The sequence below is a fragment of the Candoia aspera genome, chromosome 2 (assembly GCF_035149785.1).
Source record: "Candoia aspera isolate rCanAsp1 chromosome 2, rCanAsp1.hap2, whole genome shotgun sequence".
Classification (NCBI taxonomy): Eukaryota; Metazoa; Chordata; class Lepidosauria; order Squamata; family Boidae; genus Candoia; species Candoia aspera.
Window position 1 is genome coordinate 229,911,274 of NC_086154.1, and position 19,429 is coordinate 229,930,702.

Below are 19,429 nucleotides of genomic sequence, written 5' to 3' on the forward strand. Positions count from 1 at the left end.
CTGGGTTTAGAAAAGGCAGAGGAACTAGAGACCAAATTGCCAATATCCGCTGGATAATGGAAAAAGCCAGGGAGTTTCAGAAAAACATCTATTTCTCTTTTATTGACTATTCTAAAGCCTTTGACTGTGTGGACCATAACAAATTGTGGCAAGTTCTTAGTGGTATGGGGATACCAAGTCATCTTGTCTGCCTCCTGAAGAATCTGTATAACGACCAAGTAGCAACAGTAAGAACAGACCACGGAACAACAGACTGGTTTAAGATTGGGAAAGGAGTACGGCAGGGCTGTATACTCTCACCCTACCTATTCAACTTGTATGCAGAACACATCATGCGACAAGCTGGCCTTGAGGAATCCAAGGCTGGAGTTAAAATCTCTGGAAGAAACATTAACAATCTCAGATATGCAGATGATACCACTTTGATGGCTGAAAGTGAAGAGGAACTGAGGAGCCTTATGATGAAGGTGAAAGAAGAAAGTGCAAAAGCTGGCTTGCAGCTAAACCTCAAAAAAACCAAGATTATGGCAACCAGCTTGATTGATAACTGGCAAATAGAGGGAGAAAATGTAGAAGCAGTGAAAGACTTTGTATTCCTAGGTGCAAAGATTACTGCAGATGCTGACTGCAGTCAGGAAATCAGAAGACGCTTAATCCTTGGAAGAAGAGCAATGACAAATCTCGATAAAATAGTTAAGAGCAGAGACATCACACTGACAACAAAGGCCCGCATAGTTAAAGCAATGGTGTTCCCTGCAGTAACATATGGCTGCGAGAGCTGGACCATAAGGAAGGCTGAGCGAAGGAAGATCGATGCTTTTGAACTGTGGTGTTGGAGGAAAATTCTGAGAGTGCCTTGGACTGCAAGAAGATCCAACCAGTCCATCCTCCAGGAAATAAAGCCAGACTGCTCACTTGAGGGAATGATATTAAAGGCCAAACTGAAATACTTTGGCCACATCATGAGAAGACAGGACACCCTGGAGAAGATGCTGATGCTAGGGAGAGTGGAAGGCAAAAGGAAGAGGGGCCGACCAAGGGCAAGATGGATGGATGATATTCTAGAGGTGACGGACTCGTCCCTGGGGGAGCTGGGGGTGTTGACGACCGACAGGAAGCTCTGGCGTGGGCTGGTCCATGAAGTCACGAAGAGTCGGAAGCGACTAAACGAATAAACAACAACAAAGTTTGGTTGAACTTCAATATCTTTTGTGTATTTGAGTTAAGTTTAGGAGCAAATTCATTCTGGGTGCAAGGCAGTTAGTGGCTACCATAAGTACTTTTCAGAACCCACCCACCCCCGCATGTGACTGCTAAGAGCACTAGAGGGAGTAATGAGTTGGCAGCTATATTTAATCAATCAATCAATCAATCAATCAATCAATCAATGAAATAAAGTTGCTACAAAGCCATGGCACTTCAGCAGCAGAAAAAAGAAGTGCCAGAAAAAAAGATCTGAGATATTTTTCAAATCATCCACACAATGTTTCCAAATTCAACTACATATTAACTGAATTTTCAGCCCACTATTCATCCAGGTTCCAAACTTGTTCAGAAGGGAGAATCAAAATCTCACTAGTCACAGGCATATTCTTCCTACAACTAATCCACTAATTTTTTAATCTATTCTTTATTCCGCACTCAAACAGCTTAAATACACGGTGAATATATATTTTAGATCACAGGCAACATAGCATCCTCATATAGGGATTATGGAACTGTAGCTTCCATAATCCCTAGTCACTGGTCATGCTGGTTGGCACTGGATGGAATTATATCCTCAACATCTGAAAAGCAGTAGGTTGCCAATTCATATTTTAGAATATGAATTAGAATATTTAATCTTGCCTTTATCATTAAATTGCTATAGGATCTTAGACTTTACTTGTTTTCTAAAACTAAGCCCGACCCATGTTCCATGCATGGGAAAAATACTGATTTCCTTTATGGTATTAAGGGGGTATTACAATTATATAATGCTACAACTTCCAAGTCTGATCCTTTGCATTAATGTACATTTCAGCCCCCACCTAGAATTATACTTAAATCTACACTAGCTTTTCCAGACCTGGTCAATATCTAGATTCACAAGTGTCATCTCCGAGAAGTCTCAGCCAGCATAGCCACTGTGGAGAATTCTGGGGGTTTACTATAAGTCCACACATCTGGAAAGATTCGGAAATATTGTTTTATGCAAACCACTGAATCCCACATGCTGCTTTCTCCTTGCACTACCTCCATCATCTTTAGCACTGTTGTGGAAAACAAAGCTCAGGGAACCAGTAGATAAAATGCACCTGTGCTAGGTTCTCATTCCTGATTCTCAATGTTCTTCGCAGTTCCAGCCCAAATCTACTTTTTCCCATGCATATGGGAGAAAGATTTGGCACTGTTGGGATCTTTTTATTTTTGCTGTCCTGCTTTGAGATTCCTTTGAGATTAAGATGGGAGCCTGAAAACATTGGATCATCTAAAAGACAGAAATCCTGGTCTCTCTTACAAAATCATTGTGAAGATTAAATAAATATCAATGTTACATCATTGCAAATTGTTAAGGTATTATGTTACAATTAGATGAGTTGCATATTTGAGAAGTATTGGTCATACATAATAAAACTCATAAATGAATCTCTCTTTTCTGTGGAGAATATTGAGATGGTTTTCAAAACAACATATGCAACTTGAGAATTTCATTGTAAAATTTGATTAAAATGCTGTTTAAAAATAATAAAAATGAAAGATTCCTATGTATAGGTAGTCCTTGCTTAATGACCATTCATTCAGCAAGTGTTTTAAGTTATGATGGTGCTGAATGAGGGGCACTTACAATGGGTCCTCATACTTGTGGCTGTCTCAGAGTCCCTGTGTTCACGTGATCACAATCTGGGCACTTGGCAACCAGCTCTCAATTACAATCTTGCAGCATCCCGTAGTCATGTGATCACCATTTGCAACCTTGACTGTAGGCTTCCGACAAGCAAAGACAATGGGGAAGCTGGCAGGAGGTTGCTGTGCTTAACAATGGCATGGGATTCACTTAACAATGACAATGACAACCGGAAGTGCTGGAACTGCCATTGCTAAGTGTGACATCACACTTTATGACTGTGTTGCTTGGTGATGGAAATTCCTGTCCCAATTACTGTTGTTAACTGAGGACTACCTGTACCCACATAGATATCTTAAAAAATGCCTCCCTTCAAAATTGCTCTCATTTTTTAATCTCTTCTCATGGCTATTGCAGTTTTAAAAAGGAGTTCCAGGCCAAATCTATTTGTAATGCCTCTTAGAGATAAGGGCCTACCTTGTTTCACTAAACAAAAATACAAACAAAAGTCTATCTGAAAGACCCCTCTGCTAATCTGAGCTGGGGGTGTGATTTTGACATTAAGTAACATATTTTAAGTAATTAGAGCAATAGGTTTTGCTCCTCTTTAGAAGAACCCAATGGGTTACTTTTAAATACCTCTATCTTTTGAAGACCAACATTTCGATTAAGTTTTCAAAATCACTTTGTTAAAGGGTCCCAAGGATCTCTGGCACAACAGGCCTTTTGTGTGCAATCTGTCCACAGTACTCTTGAGCTCATTTGTTTGTTTTATTTAATTCTCATGGGCAACTCTCCTCTACAGCAAGCTTAGAGGGTTCTCTCAACCCCTCCTTTATGCTGTCTCTGAAAGAAACACAGGCACCGATTTGCCGAGGGAGAAGAAAGAAAGAAAGAAAGAAAGAAAGAAAGAAAGAAAGAAAGAAAGAAAGAAAGAAAGACACTCAGTTTTAACATGAATAATTTTGTTTTAATGTTGCCTCTTTCAGTTGGCACACTCAAGTCCCATGTTACAAACATGTGAAATGTGTCTACATAGAAGAGGAAGCAAAATGAGTAGAGGTCTCTGGACAGCTTTAAAGTGGCAACTCGCCTGTTTACTCACAGCCAGCAAGCCAGAAGTGAGACACAGTCTGACTGCAGAAGCTGGCCTGTTCATTTAATAAAGCCCTAATCTTGTGTAATGGGAGTGAGCTCACCACTGTACAAAGTACTAATTATCAGCAGCATTTTCCAGAGCATATGAATAATTTCCCCCTGTGAGAAAGAGGCCCAAGGCACAACTCTGAGTAGCTCTAAGTGCTTAATCCAAAACATGAATGGCTCCAGTGGACTCTTAGACTTGCTTGCAAAGGATGCTTGCAAATGCTTGCTTGCAAAGGTTCTGAATAGTGAAGCAAGTTTAGTAGGAAATGTGTCACAAGCAATACCTGTGTGGGGTTTCCCCCTCTTTACGTAGTTAGGCTTTTCTGGTATCAAAGTTGGCACTCACCAAACGTATTGCATTATTTGAAATTCAGTTTCTCAACGAAGTTTTTGAACACATTCTAATGATGTCTGAAGGGTTGCACGGATTTATAGTATACATATATCATTCTGCTTTTTAAGATGCCTAAGCCACTGGAAACCAGCTTCAGTAAAACTTCAGGAAATCATACTTTAGGCTGTGTTTAATCAACGCTTTTCTACCTCTACCCCCACCCACTATATGCTTATGTATTGGTGGAATTCCCCTGGCTTGGCAAAAATCCAGGTTTGTCAAGATTTGAAGTATTCTTTTCTATGCTTCTAACGAAGCAATAAGAAACTCAGCAAAAAGAGAGCAACTCAGTTGGTTGCATGTACATCTGAAGAGGCTTTATGTATTTAGATATAATGGTAAATCATAATTTTAATAGCATATTTAATGGTCTACCTCTAAAGTAGAATTTAGGCTACAGTACATCCATAATCTCAGATGAGCCAGTCGAAGTATCAGGCTCAATGTTTCTTTCTCATTGTCTGCATTCCTAAGATTTCTACTGAGTTTAGTTTCACTTTTTTGGAAAGTTTTTGTTGTTGTATTAAAATCAAATATAGTTGTTTAAAATAAATTTTAATCAGTAAACAAATGGACCAACCCCCCCCCTCCCCTTTGTAAGATAGCTTCCCAATCTCTGAGAATTTGAATATAACAAGCTGGTTTTTGTTAAAATCAAAATCAACTTGGCTGTTTCTTCTATTCATAAGCATGACCTGATTCTATTTCTATTCTATCTATAATCTGGATATTAGGTGCTGCCCTTTGCAACATTACAGAGCTCCAGAGAAACATCCAAGTAGGTTCATATTTATCTTCTGTGCCTAGATAAATTAAAATCTCTACCTGTCCGGCCCTATTGAATTCCAGACATGGAAAACACTGTAAAATTCTCTCTGTTTCTGTCTCATTTTTGGGTGGTTTCCTCAGGCTAAAAAAATGTCGAGGCATTATTGGGCAGATAGATACAAATAATCTTGCTTAATCCACAAAAAAATCAGTTTGATGGCTTGTGGTTGGCTCTGGAATGACCTAAGCATTTTTTACCTCCAAAAATGCTTGCCAATGAGTCCTCACTCCACTTGCTGGAACTATTTTCGGTACAATGCAGTGTATAAAAAATGCATCGCAAACTGCTATTTTTATTTTAATTCTGATACCTTGCCAACAGTTGATTTTTTCCCTGAGAAAATGTAACCTGTAAATTCTAAAAATGAACAGATATACTCTTAATTGTTATGTGACACACTGTTTTATGAAGTATTACTTTGATCATACTCTAGTCCTCTTATATGTACAAAAGCATTTCAGATTGAACCTTACTTATGAGGAAACAGATGTTCTCCTGGGATCAGCCATCCCTAATTAGGAGCAATCCAAATGTGGTGGTTGCAACTTCCGGGATTCTTGGAGAAAACTTTATTGGGAAACACTGAGCAAATTACTGGGAAATACTGAGCAAATCATGCTCGATATAATTATGCTCAGAAATACAATTTATTGGGAAACACTGAGCAAATTGTGAGAGTTGCTTAGGTGAACTCTCATAATTTGAATGCAGTTACAAGCACAATATTATGGTGACAGAAGAGCAATGAATAGCTAATAAATAAAATTGTTTCTAACACTGAATGAAAATGCTGCAACGAAAAGCAAATCCATTTTCCGGCTGCAAAAAGAATTATATTTTAATGTTCAAAATTCATATTGTATATTTGCTGATGTTCAAATTTATATGCCTGCATTTGACCTTACCATTTTAAAATCACAGCCATCAGCTTCTTTCACAAAAACTAAGGCTCATCTCTCTGCAAATGTATACCAATTCTAGTTAAAATATAATCAATTTTGAATCTTACAAGAAATACTTTTAATTTCCAATATCCTTTAATTCAAACTACAGTCATCTGACCTATATGGTGGGAAGATCACCCCTTACTACTGATTATACATTTTGATTTTCATGAGTCTTTAATTCTACAGTTGTATTGATAATCAGGAACAGATAAGGCAGAAGTGAGACATTGGCACCATCATCATCAATAATGGAAGCTAGTCCTGCAGTATGTAGATGTCTACAAGTTCATCATCCCTTATTTGGTGATGATGGATGAATCACAGTGAGCTTCTGCATGCATATTTTCACTCTCCTTCCTTGTATTCCACTTTAGAACAAATTGTAATTATGCACAAATTTCAAGGACAGAAATTTGTCTAACCTTAGTTAATTAACCAATGTATGAACCCATAAGACTGTACTATATTGTTTCCATAACATTTGCTTATCATATACTGAAAAACTGGTGTCCTAGGTTATAAGAAACATCAAGCATACTTATTTAGATTTAAAAATTATGTTAGTCACTTGCAATTTTAATTGTTAAATTATATTTTGTAAATCCTAATATGTCATTACATGCAACTCTCCCAATCACCAGCAATTATCTGCAGTTTATTAAGTGAAACAATTGTAATGATTTTTTGTAGAAACTTATGTTCAAATATAGGTTACATTTTATTTAATTAAAATTTAAGGACACTACATATTATTTCCCGGAACAAATTATAAGATTGGGAAGGAGGGGTATCTCCCAATCAGTTAGGGTTACTGTTAGGGTTAGAACTTCTCCAAGTGTCAGTATTCTTGGTTTTCCCAATTTCCTTCCCACTTTAATAGGAATAAAAGCTTTAACCCAGGTTCAGAATTCTTGATTTGTCAAGGTATTAAAGTCCTTGGACTTAATAAAGAACTTCAGTACACTTAGTGCCATTCAGAAACCCTTACTAATACTTGCAAAAAAATGCCCTATATGGACAAAAATGAAAATGTTAGGGTTTCCAATTACATCATGAAAAAATAATGCACTGAGCCCTCAGTGCTTATTGTTTAACTTGCCATTGTAATTTTCCAAGTTCACATTAAGTTGTTCTGCCTGTCTGAGAAACAAAAACAGAAGCAATAGTACAAGAGCCATGAAGACTGCTGAGTTCAGCTACTTTTACTCTTACATTGTAGAACTGGGGGAAAAAAAGACTGGTTTGAGGTGTAAACCTAATACACCAATGTGTTTCAGTGATAGATTAAGTTCTAGTATGGAGCATGTAATAATTCATTTTGACCCATGCCTAGGGATACAAAGGGTAGTCAGAAGAATGGAAGAAAATATTGCTTGTGGAAAAGAACAAACATAAAGAACAATTTATCATATAAAGCTATCGAAAAATCAGTACAAATGAAAATGGAGAGAAATTGTTTAAAAAGCATGAAAAAAAGGTGGGATGAAAATCAATTAGAAAAAATCTGCTGGCAGATAGTCATATCCTTCTCACAAAATGCCTTTTCTTCTTCATCTCAAGCTTAAACTAAAATTTAACACCTGAGGTTTTCTACAAGCTTGAATTAACATTTCATTTCCTGGAGTCTGGAAGTTATTGTCATGTGGTTCTTGGCTCCCTAACACTGGGGTTTGTCACATGTTTAATACTGACTAGTCTAAAGACAGAATGATCTTCTGAATAAAATACTAAAGAGTGCTAACGTACGTTTGATCATGAAAGCGGGGGGCAGCAGGAGTGGAAAACAAGGTTAATCGAGTCTACAAGAATGGCAATAGAATGATGGAAGGGTGTGCTGGGTAGTAACAAACTCCCCTCTGCCACACTCCAAAAGAAATTGTGCCTCGAGACATAATAAAGCATATTAGTTCCGGCCATAAAATATCCCAGCACATGAGAGAGTAAGCCATGCTTGCCTTTTTCATTTTCCACAGTCATCTACAACAAGTAGCAGCTCTTCGAAAAATATGAATAAAAAAACTTGATCCCATGAAAAAAAGCCAACACAACTCATCCCAAACTAAAATACATTACTTTTAAATTAATCCAGTGTTTCTCAAACTTGGCAACTTTAAGATGTGTGGATTTCAACTCCCAGAATCCCCCAGCCAGCTAAAGCCTTCTAAAGCTGCCATATGTGATATGCAGAAGTGAGCCATTCTTATATGCCTGAAACACAAGAACCAGATGTTTACTTCGATTCTTAGTAAGACAAATATCAAGCACAGCCTTGCAACAGTGCACATTCAACTCCTGCAAAGCGTCTATTTCCAGGATGGGAGGGTATGTTCTGACTGGGATAAAAACGAGTCTACATATTAAAATGAAAAGGACCGCTGAATGCATTGAAGCCTTGTTTCATTTTTAAATTCTGTTTTATGTTCTGCAAAGCAAAGTAATGTTTTATTTTAAAGTCTCTGTATTTAACATAGTGATGCAGCTTCATTTATTCAGTTCAAACTCTGTGTGCCACACAGCAACTGGACTAAAATTAAAAAATCCCATTTTCCAAAGCAGAAAATGTGCAATACAGCTGTGGTAGGATTACACAATGAATCCCTGTCCTAGAACTGCAGGTAGACAATTTTTATACAATGCAGCTTAAGCAGGAGACACCATGGCTGGATTTGTTCAAGACTGTCTAGTGCTACATCAGTGATGCTTTGCCCTGGAAAGCAACTCATTAAAAGCCCAAAGACGTGATTGTAAAATAGTGCCCCTCTAGAACTTGCTTTCATCAGGCTGCAGAAGAATGCATTCAGACTGGTGTTTGTGATAGAAGAATGTTGGATTAAGGTTGTTACTGAGACTGGAACTGATTATATTTTAAGTTCATTTACAAAAACAAGGTTTAAGTGACTGAATGTTCTAAAGTAACATATAAAAGACATCAATGGAACCATGTTAACTATTTTTAAAGAGTTTAAGGAAAGAGTTATTGTCATTATTCCTATTTGATATTATCACAGAGGTCAAAATTGTCCCCAGGGGCTACAGCATCCAGTTTAGATTGGTAGGACAACAGAGACTAGCAAGGTAAAAGAATGCAAAGAAGAGGAGGATTTGAGCAGACAGCCTTATATGTTCTTGCCCTTTCTTTTAACACAGGAATTGTATTCCCATTTTGGTGGCGGGGTGGTGGTGAGGCAAGCTCCATTTAAATAAATAGAACTGGCATAGTTTAAGAGGAGTACATTCAGTTCGAATCTGAAGAAGAAAAAGAAAGCTTGAACTAACAGAATGGACCAGGAATGAGGAACCAAAATGATCCGTGCATTAATATCTGATAACATAAATTGTAGTAAGAAGAAACAATGATGTTATTTTGGACTTAGCTAATATGCTACAGCCAGCAGCATCACAATCATTAAAATATTTTCCAGAATGGTCTCTTACCAGCACACTGCCATCTGTCCAGCGGAAGTCATTCTCATACATCTTATCATTTAGGCCAATCCACTGATAGTCATGTCCTATGCCTAGAGTGAAAATGTATTTTAGTAACTTTTTACCATTAGAGGGAATTATCTGAAAATGAAAGTACTATCGTAGGCTGAATCAGCCTTCCCATGGTTTTTGCAAAAAATAATTTTGATTGTTTCTCTTAGAAGAGTTCTCTCATTCTTCTAAGAGCCAGGAATATGTATAGAAGATATTCTTACTAACTGTATTTTAACTGATCTATTTTTCTTGTTGACTGCCCTAAATGGCAAGATTGTTTCAAAAAGCAGTACACCATTTATCTATTTAAATAAATAGAACTTTAAGAGAAGTACATTCAGTTAGAATTTGAAGAAGAAAAAGAACGTTTGAACAGAATGGACCACAAAATGAAAGGTGGTAGCAATTACTTGAAAAAGCTTGCTTTGGCAATTCGTTATATTTAAATAAATGTAAGCCAGTTTGAAAGAGACCCAATTTGGTGTAGTGGTTAATGGCACTGGGCTAGAAACAGGGAGACCATGGGTTCTAGTCCTGCCTTGGGCACAAAGCCAGCTGGCTGACCTTGGGTCAGTCAGTCTCTCCCCTAGGAAGGAGGCAATGGCAAACCACTTCTAAAAAACCTTGCCAAGAAAACTGCAGGGACTTGTCCAGGCAGTCTCTGAGAATCTGACACAACTGAACAGATTTTAAAAAAATTGCCTTGATACATAAATCAAAGTTTCCCTATAGCACTGTTTCTCAACCTTAGCAACTTTACATTGTGTGGACTTCAACTCCCAGAATTCCCAAAATCCAAATTTCACATGGATATCTAGGTTGATTTGTATGTTCAGTGCAGAAACAGAAAAGTAGCCATCATAATATCCCCAGCTTTACTTCCTAATTAATTTGCTGCTTTACTATGGTGCGTGCTCTTTTCAAGCATGTATTTTTCTTGCTAATATCAAGTGGTTTCCAGGGATATGGATATGCCAAATGGCTTGGCAGAAAGTCAACAACTCATAGCTTCTCAAAAGAGAAGTCAAACTTGATACTGAGAACAAATACATGTTTTCTTCTAAGACTGAATATCTTACCCAAACATTAACACGGCTAATGAATAGTATTTGGAAACAAAGCTTATGTGCATTAGGTTTTCAGACAGGACTTGCGACTGTAATAAATGCCAGTTATCTGTAGCAGAATATAAAGTCCACACTACTTGGACTCTGAGGGTCAGTATTTTTAAAGTGTCTGATGAAGAAATTGTCTAAGTGATAAGTTCAAAATAAAATTTTCATAATGAACAGCCTCACTCAAGTTTTCTATTTTTTTTTCCTCATGAACTAAATTATTCAGGAGAATAAAGAATATTTCCCTCAAATATCAGCAATTACTGCAACCTCGGCTATTACAGAGCGGGAATGAAAAGAACAGATTAGCAATCAAGGGTAAAATGTATGGTTTAGGGATAAAATGATACTGAAAATATTTAGTCCTATGGGCTGTTAATTTTACAGCCATTTAGTCCCTCTGCACTCCAACAGGAAGCACCTACGATTTACAAAGAGCTGTTCTTCATGAGATAAGATGCTGGTTAGATGGGCACCCTGCAGGCGGCACTCCCTCTCAGCTGCATCCCACGTCCGGCGATGGGCGAAGTATTTGTAGCATTGCCCTTGAAACTTATGCCATCCATAATCACAGGTCTCAGTGTCTGCAACAAATGAGCATAAAAACTTACAATGGACATGGATAATGATCAAGATTGCCCATTAACCATGTAAAAATTGAAATAAATCAAACAGAAATATCCAGTGACATGTTCCATCTAAAGAAATCTCAAATACACCATAAAAAAGAATATGGAAGAAGCACATGCTAATTTTGTAAGACATCTGTGTCATTTATGTGTTTTATTTAACATCAGAATGTACTATTTGATGCCTGGGTTTCAGCAAGACATAGCGGGGTGGAAAGAAAGAACATTCTGGAAAAGAGACTTTTATTGTGGCCTGGAAATTAAAAGGCACATTGTGGTCTGGCGATCATCTTACCATCTAGAACAGACTTCTCCAACCTGATGCCCTCCAGATATGTTGGAACAATGGCAATTGAAATTCAGCATATCTACAGCACATCAGATTGAGGAAGGCTGGCCTAGAAACTCCAACTCAAGTATATAAAAGCCTGTGGAGAACACAATGTTTTTATAGAAGTCCTGCTATTTCTGGAGCCAAAACTGTAAGCTGTCATTTTAAAAGCAGAAACTTTCCCAATCTGAACAGGAAATGGACTGCCTTTTCAACAGAGGTTGCTGTTGCAATGAAACCTGTAAAGAAAGCAATGTTCATGTACAGCTTTTTGCCTTTTTACCTTCCGAATGTATATCCTTCACTTTCCTGTGGTAGAAAATTTTACATCAGGTATCAGACATTCTATTTCGTGAATTATTGTTGGGTGAGGTGGAGGGGGAGCATAACCCTAGCAAAAGTTAAGAATATGACCATACAGTGATTTAAACCTTCTGTTCATGGGCAGGAAAAAGAAATAAAACTGTAAGCCTTGAAAATATTCCACTTTGTGGAACTTGTAAAGTTCTACTTTAATTCCAGTTAAACACTTTTTTGTCCCATTAAGCATAATAAATTATTTTGTCTTAAGTACAGAGAATGGAATTAAACTCTTTGGGTCAAATTCCTGCATTAAGGCATTTATCATACTACCAGATTAATATCAACAATGACCACAGGATAGCATATTTACTTTGTGAGAATGTTGAAAAACGATAAGGCTGCAGGTACAGATGATACAGCTGGAGAAATGTTAAAATATGTTGTTTTCTGTATGTATGACTTGTTTAAAGAATGTGTGATGACTGCATCCATACATGACAACTGGAAGACTGCTATTACTTATTTAAAAAGGCAAGTGGCAAGAATGAATCTAAAAGTTATAAAGAATTAGTTGCTAAGTGTGCCCAAGAAGGTGTTTGGCAGAATTCTGACTGAAAGTGAAAAAGAAGTGACCATGAGCAAAATGTGTGGTACAGCTTTAGGTTGGAGAAGGGACACGCAGACCACATTTGTGGATACAGATAGTGGCAACACAGCTTAGACTTCAGAGGCTGTGGATCGAAAACTAGAACTGCAAGGTATAAAGATGTCACAGGAAATGCTTCTGTTTCAGCCTCTGATATTTGACCTGAACTCTGGCTCAAACTGTCAATCCATATTCCACTTTCTCCTTCCTAAAACCTCTTCCTCACCTGAGGAAGAACCCAAGGTAGACATGACAATATGTTAGATCTTAGCACTGCAGGAAAGCAGTAAGTTACAACTACAGATAAAATGCATAAACATAATTAAAGCAAAATGAATTGCTAGCTCCTGATACATAATCGCCTTAATTTACTACATTCATACCCCAGCTTTATTTTGTACAAGTCAAAGCAGCCTACATAATTTTCCCTACAAGAACAATCCTGTGAATCAGACTGAGCTGAGAGACTGTGATTGGCCCAAAGTCACAAAGTCAGCTTCTACCCCTAAGAAAGGATTAGAAGTCATAGTCTTCCAGATTCTAGTCTAGCACAGTGTTTCTCAACTTTGGCACCTTGAAGATGTGTGGACTTCAACTCCCAGAAGCTGGTTGTGGAATTCTGGGAGTTGAAGTCCACACATCTTCAAGCTGCCAAGGTTGAGAAACGTTGGTCTAACACCTTAACCAAACTGGCTCTTACCAAAATTCTATTGTTTTTGTTGTTATTGTTCTCCCACTGCCTTCATTAAAACATTATTTAAGTTGTTTAAATGCAACTTAAATGCATTTTAAGAGGGTGGACTAGGAGAAAGAGGACTAGGAACAGCCATAGAGAAAAATAATTGCCATCGTTCAGCTCATAAATGTGAAGCTGTAGTGGTATCTCATAAGATATAAAGACAAACCAAATACTTAGAAAAAGATCCCCAAAGCATAAAACTTTAATAAATCCAAAGGATTATTTTTCAGAAGATTGTTATAACACTGGTACTTAAAATGAAAAGCGCATGACGATGGTACTGATAAGAATACACAGTAGAGAACTCCTGGCATCAGCAAATCATTCAGTTCTGCTGAAGAGCAGCAAAAGGGAAATTTGGTACTGCGTTACTCTTTAGTGGGTTCATGTCAATTATACTGTCAGTCTGTGGAATCCCAAAGAGATGCTGACAAGCAGTGTAAAATTTCAGAGCTCCTTTGGGTGATGCCTGTTTTTTACCAGGTGGGCTTTTATTCAGCAATGAAACGTATCCTCAGAGCAGTCTATAAACGATGAGTATTTATTTCTTATATACTTTGTACACAAGATGGGTGGCGGCGAAATTTGACATATACAGTATATAGTATATATACATATTCAGTATATATGGATAGGGATATGGCTTTCCTGGCAAGGAACACCTTACACTATAAAACCAACTTAAACCACATAGAAGATAGGTAGAAAAGATGCAAGCACTTCAAAATAGTCAGATTAATTTAGCAGTTGTGCAATCCAATTCTTCTCTGTCTTGGCTCCTTTGATTTACTTTTCAGAAAATATGCAAAGAATTACACTGAAAGCCCCATTGAAAGCAGAAGGCTTAATTTAATACAAATTTATTCCATTAAATTTTATTGGAATTAGTCACAACTAACCTTACACTCGATGGTCAGTTTTGGCTGCTTGTTCCAACATGATCTGAACAAAGTTCAAGAAGTGGAACAAGATTTTTCTCTCCTTGAGGAAGTAAATATGCATCTTGAATATATTGTCTAATAAATCTTTTCATTTCAAGTCCCATTTTGATATCAAACTTTCTATCACCTTGAGAAAAAAGAGCCACTTTCTTAGTATGGATTTTTAAAGAGGTACATAAATGAGGCTTTGAACACAATAGCTTTTAAATATCCACCAATATTCCAAATAATAATGTCCTTGGAAAGCTGTAGAAGCTTTTTTAATAAATAGGAGATGCCATGTTAAATTAGTACTTAGTATTTATATTTATGCATTCACTTAATTGCACTATAAAACCTATTTTTTCCCCACAAAAATAAGCTTAAGAACTAAGTTGAATTGAGAAACAGTGAATAGTCCAGAGCTTTTGAAGCTGACTGGGGACTGCAACTTTTGTCTACCCATTTGTAGTCTAAAACCTTAACCATTACACCACACTAGCTTTAAAAATTGTTCACTTTTTTTAAGTACTAAAGAAGTGTCAACCTAGTTTTCTCTCACTGGTAAGTATTCTGGTCACTAAAAAATTAGTGTAATCAATCGTGTATAGATATTTTAGGTGGCAGTACCTAGCTGACCATGAACAGTTAAATAGTGTTGGATCTGGTTAGTACTTGGCTTGGAGACTACCAGGAATTATCAAATCATCCCAGAAAAAGGCATTGATAAAGACACACACACACACCCCGCTCATTCTTATTTATAGAAGTTGGGTACAGTATACGAAACATCTTTATACAGACAGCATATTTTTATACCTGTAGCATGATTAAATGGCTTTGGGAACTAGACTACAGTTGAATGGTGGAAGGAACTGTTGTTCTAATAGCTGTTAGAGAAATGAGATTGCTGTAACCATTGCAGCGCTTCTTCAGAAAAAATATTTACCAACAGCCAAATAAAAAGCAAAGTGTTAATTTCAATAACTATCAACGTCAGAGTCTAGATTTGGGCTAAGGAAACATGAGTTCAAATTGTCCTCAGCTGTAAAGTTTAGTAGGTGGCCATGGATATTCATTCCATCTAATCTACATCACAGGACTGTTCAAAATATTAAAGAACATGAATCCCATGTTGTACCACTGACAGCATTACAATACAGGATATAAAAATGCAATGAATACTGTTAAAAGTTTTGATTTAAAAAATCTAAATGTCAAGCTCTAGCTTTCTTTTTATTTATGAGGCCTCTGAGCCTTACTATAAGCTCCGTAAGTATTCTTAGGAAAGAAAATACTTTGCCAAATATCTCCAAATGCCCAGGGGCAAAAAAACACATCTGGCATAACAGAGATGATGCTGAAAGACTAGAGCAAGAAACATCACCAGCTGCTCATTCACTAATCTGGAAAACGAGTTTTTTTAAAAAAAACTGGCCAAACTACCATGTGACTGTCAATCATGTTTTGAAAAATTCAAACATGTCTGCCAATCCAAAAAGATTGTTTATCCTTTCTGTTGATGGAAGAAGGACTCATCCTAAGCTATATCTGTTCAAATGTGCAATTATTATGTGCAAAGACTTCTCCATGGGAACAGGAGCCATCATTTCTGCTCCATGTTATAGGACATAAACAAGAAAAAAGATCTAAACTGAACATGAAAAATAACTTTATGACAATAAAAGTTGTCCAACAATGGGCTTCCTTGAAAGTTATGGATCTTCTCTTCCACATACTGAATGGTATCTTGCAGAGAAGCTGTAGAAGTAAGGCTTAGTAGTACATTTGAAATGATTTCCAACTTCATAATTCTCTGGGTATGTTCCAATGGACAATGTTGGTGGCTGCTTGATTGTCAGAACTAGAACTCATTGCCTACATACCCATCATATCTGGTTACACTGTCCATCTAAGGAACAGAGTTACTAAGAACAAGAGTAATCTCAAATTCCCAAGATGATGTCTCTACAGTTTGAGATAAAATGTCTCAGCATATCTACACTGCAAGATCTTGGAACTTCTTTAAAAATCAGCATGGCTTTCCCCCAGCCCCTGCCTCTTCTCAGCCGGAAATTGAAATAAAGTAATGAAGAGAACTGCTTTTTCTTTTCTGAACAAAGAAATTAAGCCTTTCAGAATTAAGCCTTTTACCTTAATAATTTACTTAATAATTAAGTAAAATTATTATAGGCAGAGACAGTAATTGCAAATATTTCAAAGGGTAACACCTTAAATAAAAGGCTTTGCTTTTTAAATGAACAGAACAGAAAAATTAATGAAATTAAATGGATTATGCTTAGCTACACTATCCCAGGAAGATGCCTTCCTGCAGCTACATCTGTGTAGTTCAGCCTAGCAGCTTTAGCTCTGTATCTGCATTCAATAAAGACTATAAACTACTTTAAGTCAAATTCTTAGACTGCCAGGAAAAAAATGACACACACAAAGACAAAATCAAACTACAGAAGCAAAGTGAAAAGGATGAAGAGAGAGAGAAAGAGACAGATGCTAATTTAAACTGCATTTTCTATTCTGGTACAAAAATTCTTGAATAATTATACAGAGCATACCACTTGTCTTCAGAGGATGAAGTTACTTTTTCCAAAAACTTCCAAAGTCAAGTACATACATTTAACCAATAATGCAAATGTAAAGAAATAATAGTTGTAAGTTAGACTGTACGTCCCTTCATTTCTTGTCCTATTAGGAAATTTAGAGGCACCGTCATTCTCACCCTGCAGTTCTTGATAGTTTGCACATGTTCCAAGAAACTACACATAATGGAAGCACATGCACAATAAAACAAATGTCTTCTACCTCCTTTGCTGGTAAAATCTTTCTTTTTTCATGCTTTTGAAGAACATACTGGGGAAGGGCAAGGTGCTAACAGAAGAGTTTCAGTCCCTTGGCAGAACACCCTTTAGATCTTTCCTAACACAAATAATACGGAAAACCGCTACCTGGTGCCCCAATAACCCTCCTTGATATAAAAGTCAGTGCCTGCTAAGGAGCTGGAGCTCCCACAGTGCATTGCAGTCATCTTTCTCTGTGGTCCTTACTACCAAAAAGGCCACAATCACTGTAATGCCTTTAAATGGAATTAGGCAAGGTACCACTCCCAATAGGGACGCGGTGGCGCTGCGGGTTAAACCGCTGAGCTGTCGATCAGAAGGTCAGCGGTTCGAAACCGCACGGCGGGGTGAGCTCCCGAGCTCCCGTTGCTCGTCCCAGCTCCTGCTCACCTAGCAGTTCGAAAACATGCAAATGTGAGTAGATCAATAGGTACCGCTTCGGCAGGAAGGTAACGGCGTTCCGAGTCGTCATGCTGGCCACATGACCCGGAAGTGTCCTATGGACAACGCCGGCTCCAAGGCTTAGAAACGGAGATGAGCACCGCCCCCTAGAGTCGGATTCGACTGGACTTTACATCAAGGGAAACCTTTACCTTTACCTTTACCACTCCCAATAGCTATAATTACTGTTCCATCAGCATTGGGAAATGTGATTTTTAGAATAAGTTGCTGCAGAAAAGCAGGAAAATGTTAGTGTGTATCTTGTCTGAGAGTATCTATGGTCAACAGGCTGATTATTGTGGGATCAGAAGTGTGGACAGGAACTCTGTGCAGAAGTCTGACTTGATTCAACAATACTCTCAGCATGTTCTTAAGTGGTAAAGGTAAAGGTAAAGGTTTCCCTTGACGTAAAGTCCAGTCGTGTCCGACAGCTACAAATGTCATTCTGACACAGGGGATCTATTCACATTCTGTCATGTGGCACTACTGAAAGCATTCAATGCTAGGGTCTTGTGCTGGCTGGGGATAATGGGAAATGTGGCCCAATCCACATTAAAAAGGCCACATTGGTTAAGACTAACGTAACAGGAAGCTTCCTCTTAGCATCAGCAAATCTCTTAAAGATATCCATTACATGGCTGCTGCCACTGAGTAGTAACCAAAGCATTAAAAGATGATTTGGGACTGAATTGGACTAAACAGAAAAATTACCAATCTGGATAAGTAAAGTAGTATTGCAAACTGGAACACAAACAAGTTTAGGCACTTCCATCTACTAGTCATGCAGTTTACTGTCATGTAATGTACCCTAGTAATACCATCGTCTTCCCTTCTACCAACCTGGTTAATAACTAGGGATTTGGTCAGCTGATTCATATTACTACCCACCTGTAAAACATTTTTTCAAAGTGACTTGCCAGTACCTTCTTCATAGGGCTGAAGACAGTGACTGGCTTTCATGCCCAAGGCAGGACTAGAACTCACAGCCAACTTTACCACTACACTGGCTTTTGTCTGTAATTTTAACAGCTTTATATTTTTAGCTCCTCCACCGCAGAATGTCTTGCATCAGAATGTCTTGCATATGACTATTTAAAGATAGATAGATCCTTCCTTCTTTTCAGTTTTATTTTAGAACAAAGCTTGATTCTATGTATACCTTATGACACTGACTTATCTCCTAAAGGAAGGAGGATGATCTCCCTAATCATGCACCTAAACTCACAAGGCCAAAATTTATGTCCCCTGTATTATTTTTTTTCCTTTTAATTTCCCAGGAAAGCACACCAGCTATGGTAGCCCTATATTTTTCACATGCTGAGATGGTGGGGGGCAGGGGGAACCATGCCATCCCCTTGAAGATAGTTATAGCAGCCATAACTACCAAGCTGCTATACCAAAGTAAGAGGCAGACTGAGGTGTGTAGACCCAGAGGGCTTCTGAAAGACAAGTCCGAAACGTCCAAACTTTCACCTATGAATTCAGCCCTGTCACTGTAGTCATAAAATAGAATTTAAAGTTATAATGATTTCAGGCCTTTTTGGATATTTCAGGGAAATGTATTTTCGACATATCTACTAAAAAAAAACTTTTGTTAATTTATGGTCTTACGTTAAAGAGCTGAATTCAGAATTATTTCCATTCTTAATAAGACTACTAAAAATGAATTGCAATGAATTCCTTTGCCTTAGGTTTAAAAATTAATACATCAAAAAAGTACTTTCAGCCCGATGAATTTTTTTGCCCTCAAAAAGCACTTTCAAATTCACAGCCTTTCACCCAGTAGGCTTAGGATAAAAGACAACCCTGAAATCTGCCAATATTCAT

General features: G+C 37.6%; 1 protein-coding gene across 1 annotated transcript in view; it reads right to left on the bottom strand.

Moving 5' to 3' along the window:
• The window catches only part of VCAN (versican), a 93,020-nt gene that overhangs the window by 16,085 nt on the left and 57,506 nt on the right, over positions 1–19,429 (bottom strand). Inside the window, exons 10-11 of the mRNA XM_063293142.1 lie at positions 11,164–11,322; positions 9,579–9,661 (exon numbers count right to left, since the gene is read on the bottom strand). Of these exons, the coding sequence (XP_063149212.1) occupies positions 9,579–9,661; positions 11,164–11,322 (242 nt within the window). The remainder of the gene's footprint in view (positions 1–9,578; positions 9,662–11,163; positions 11,323–19,429) is intronic.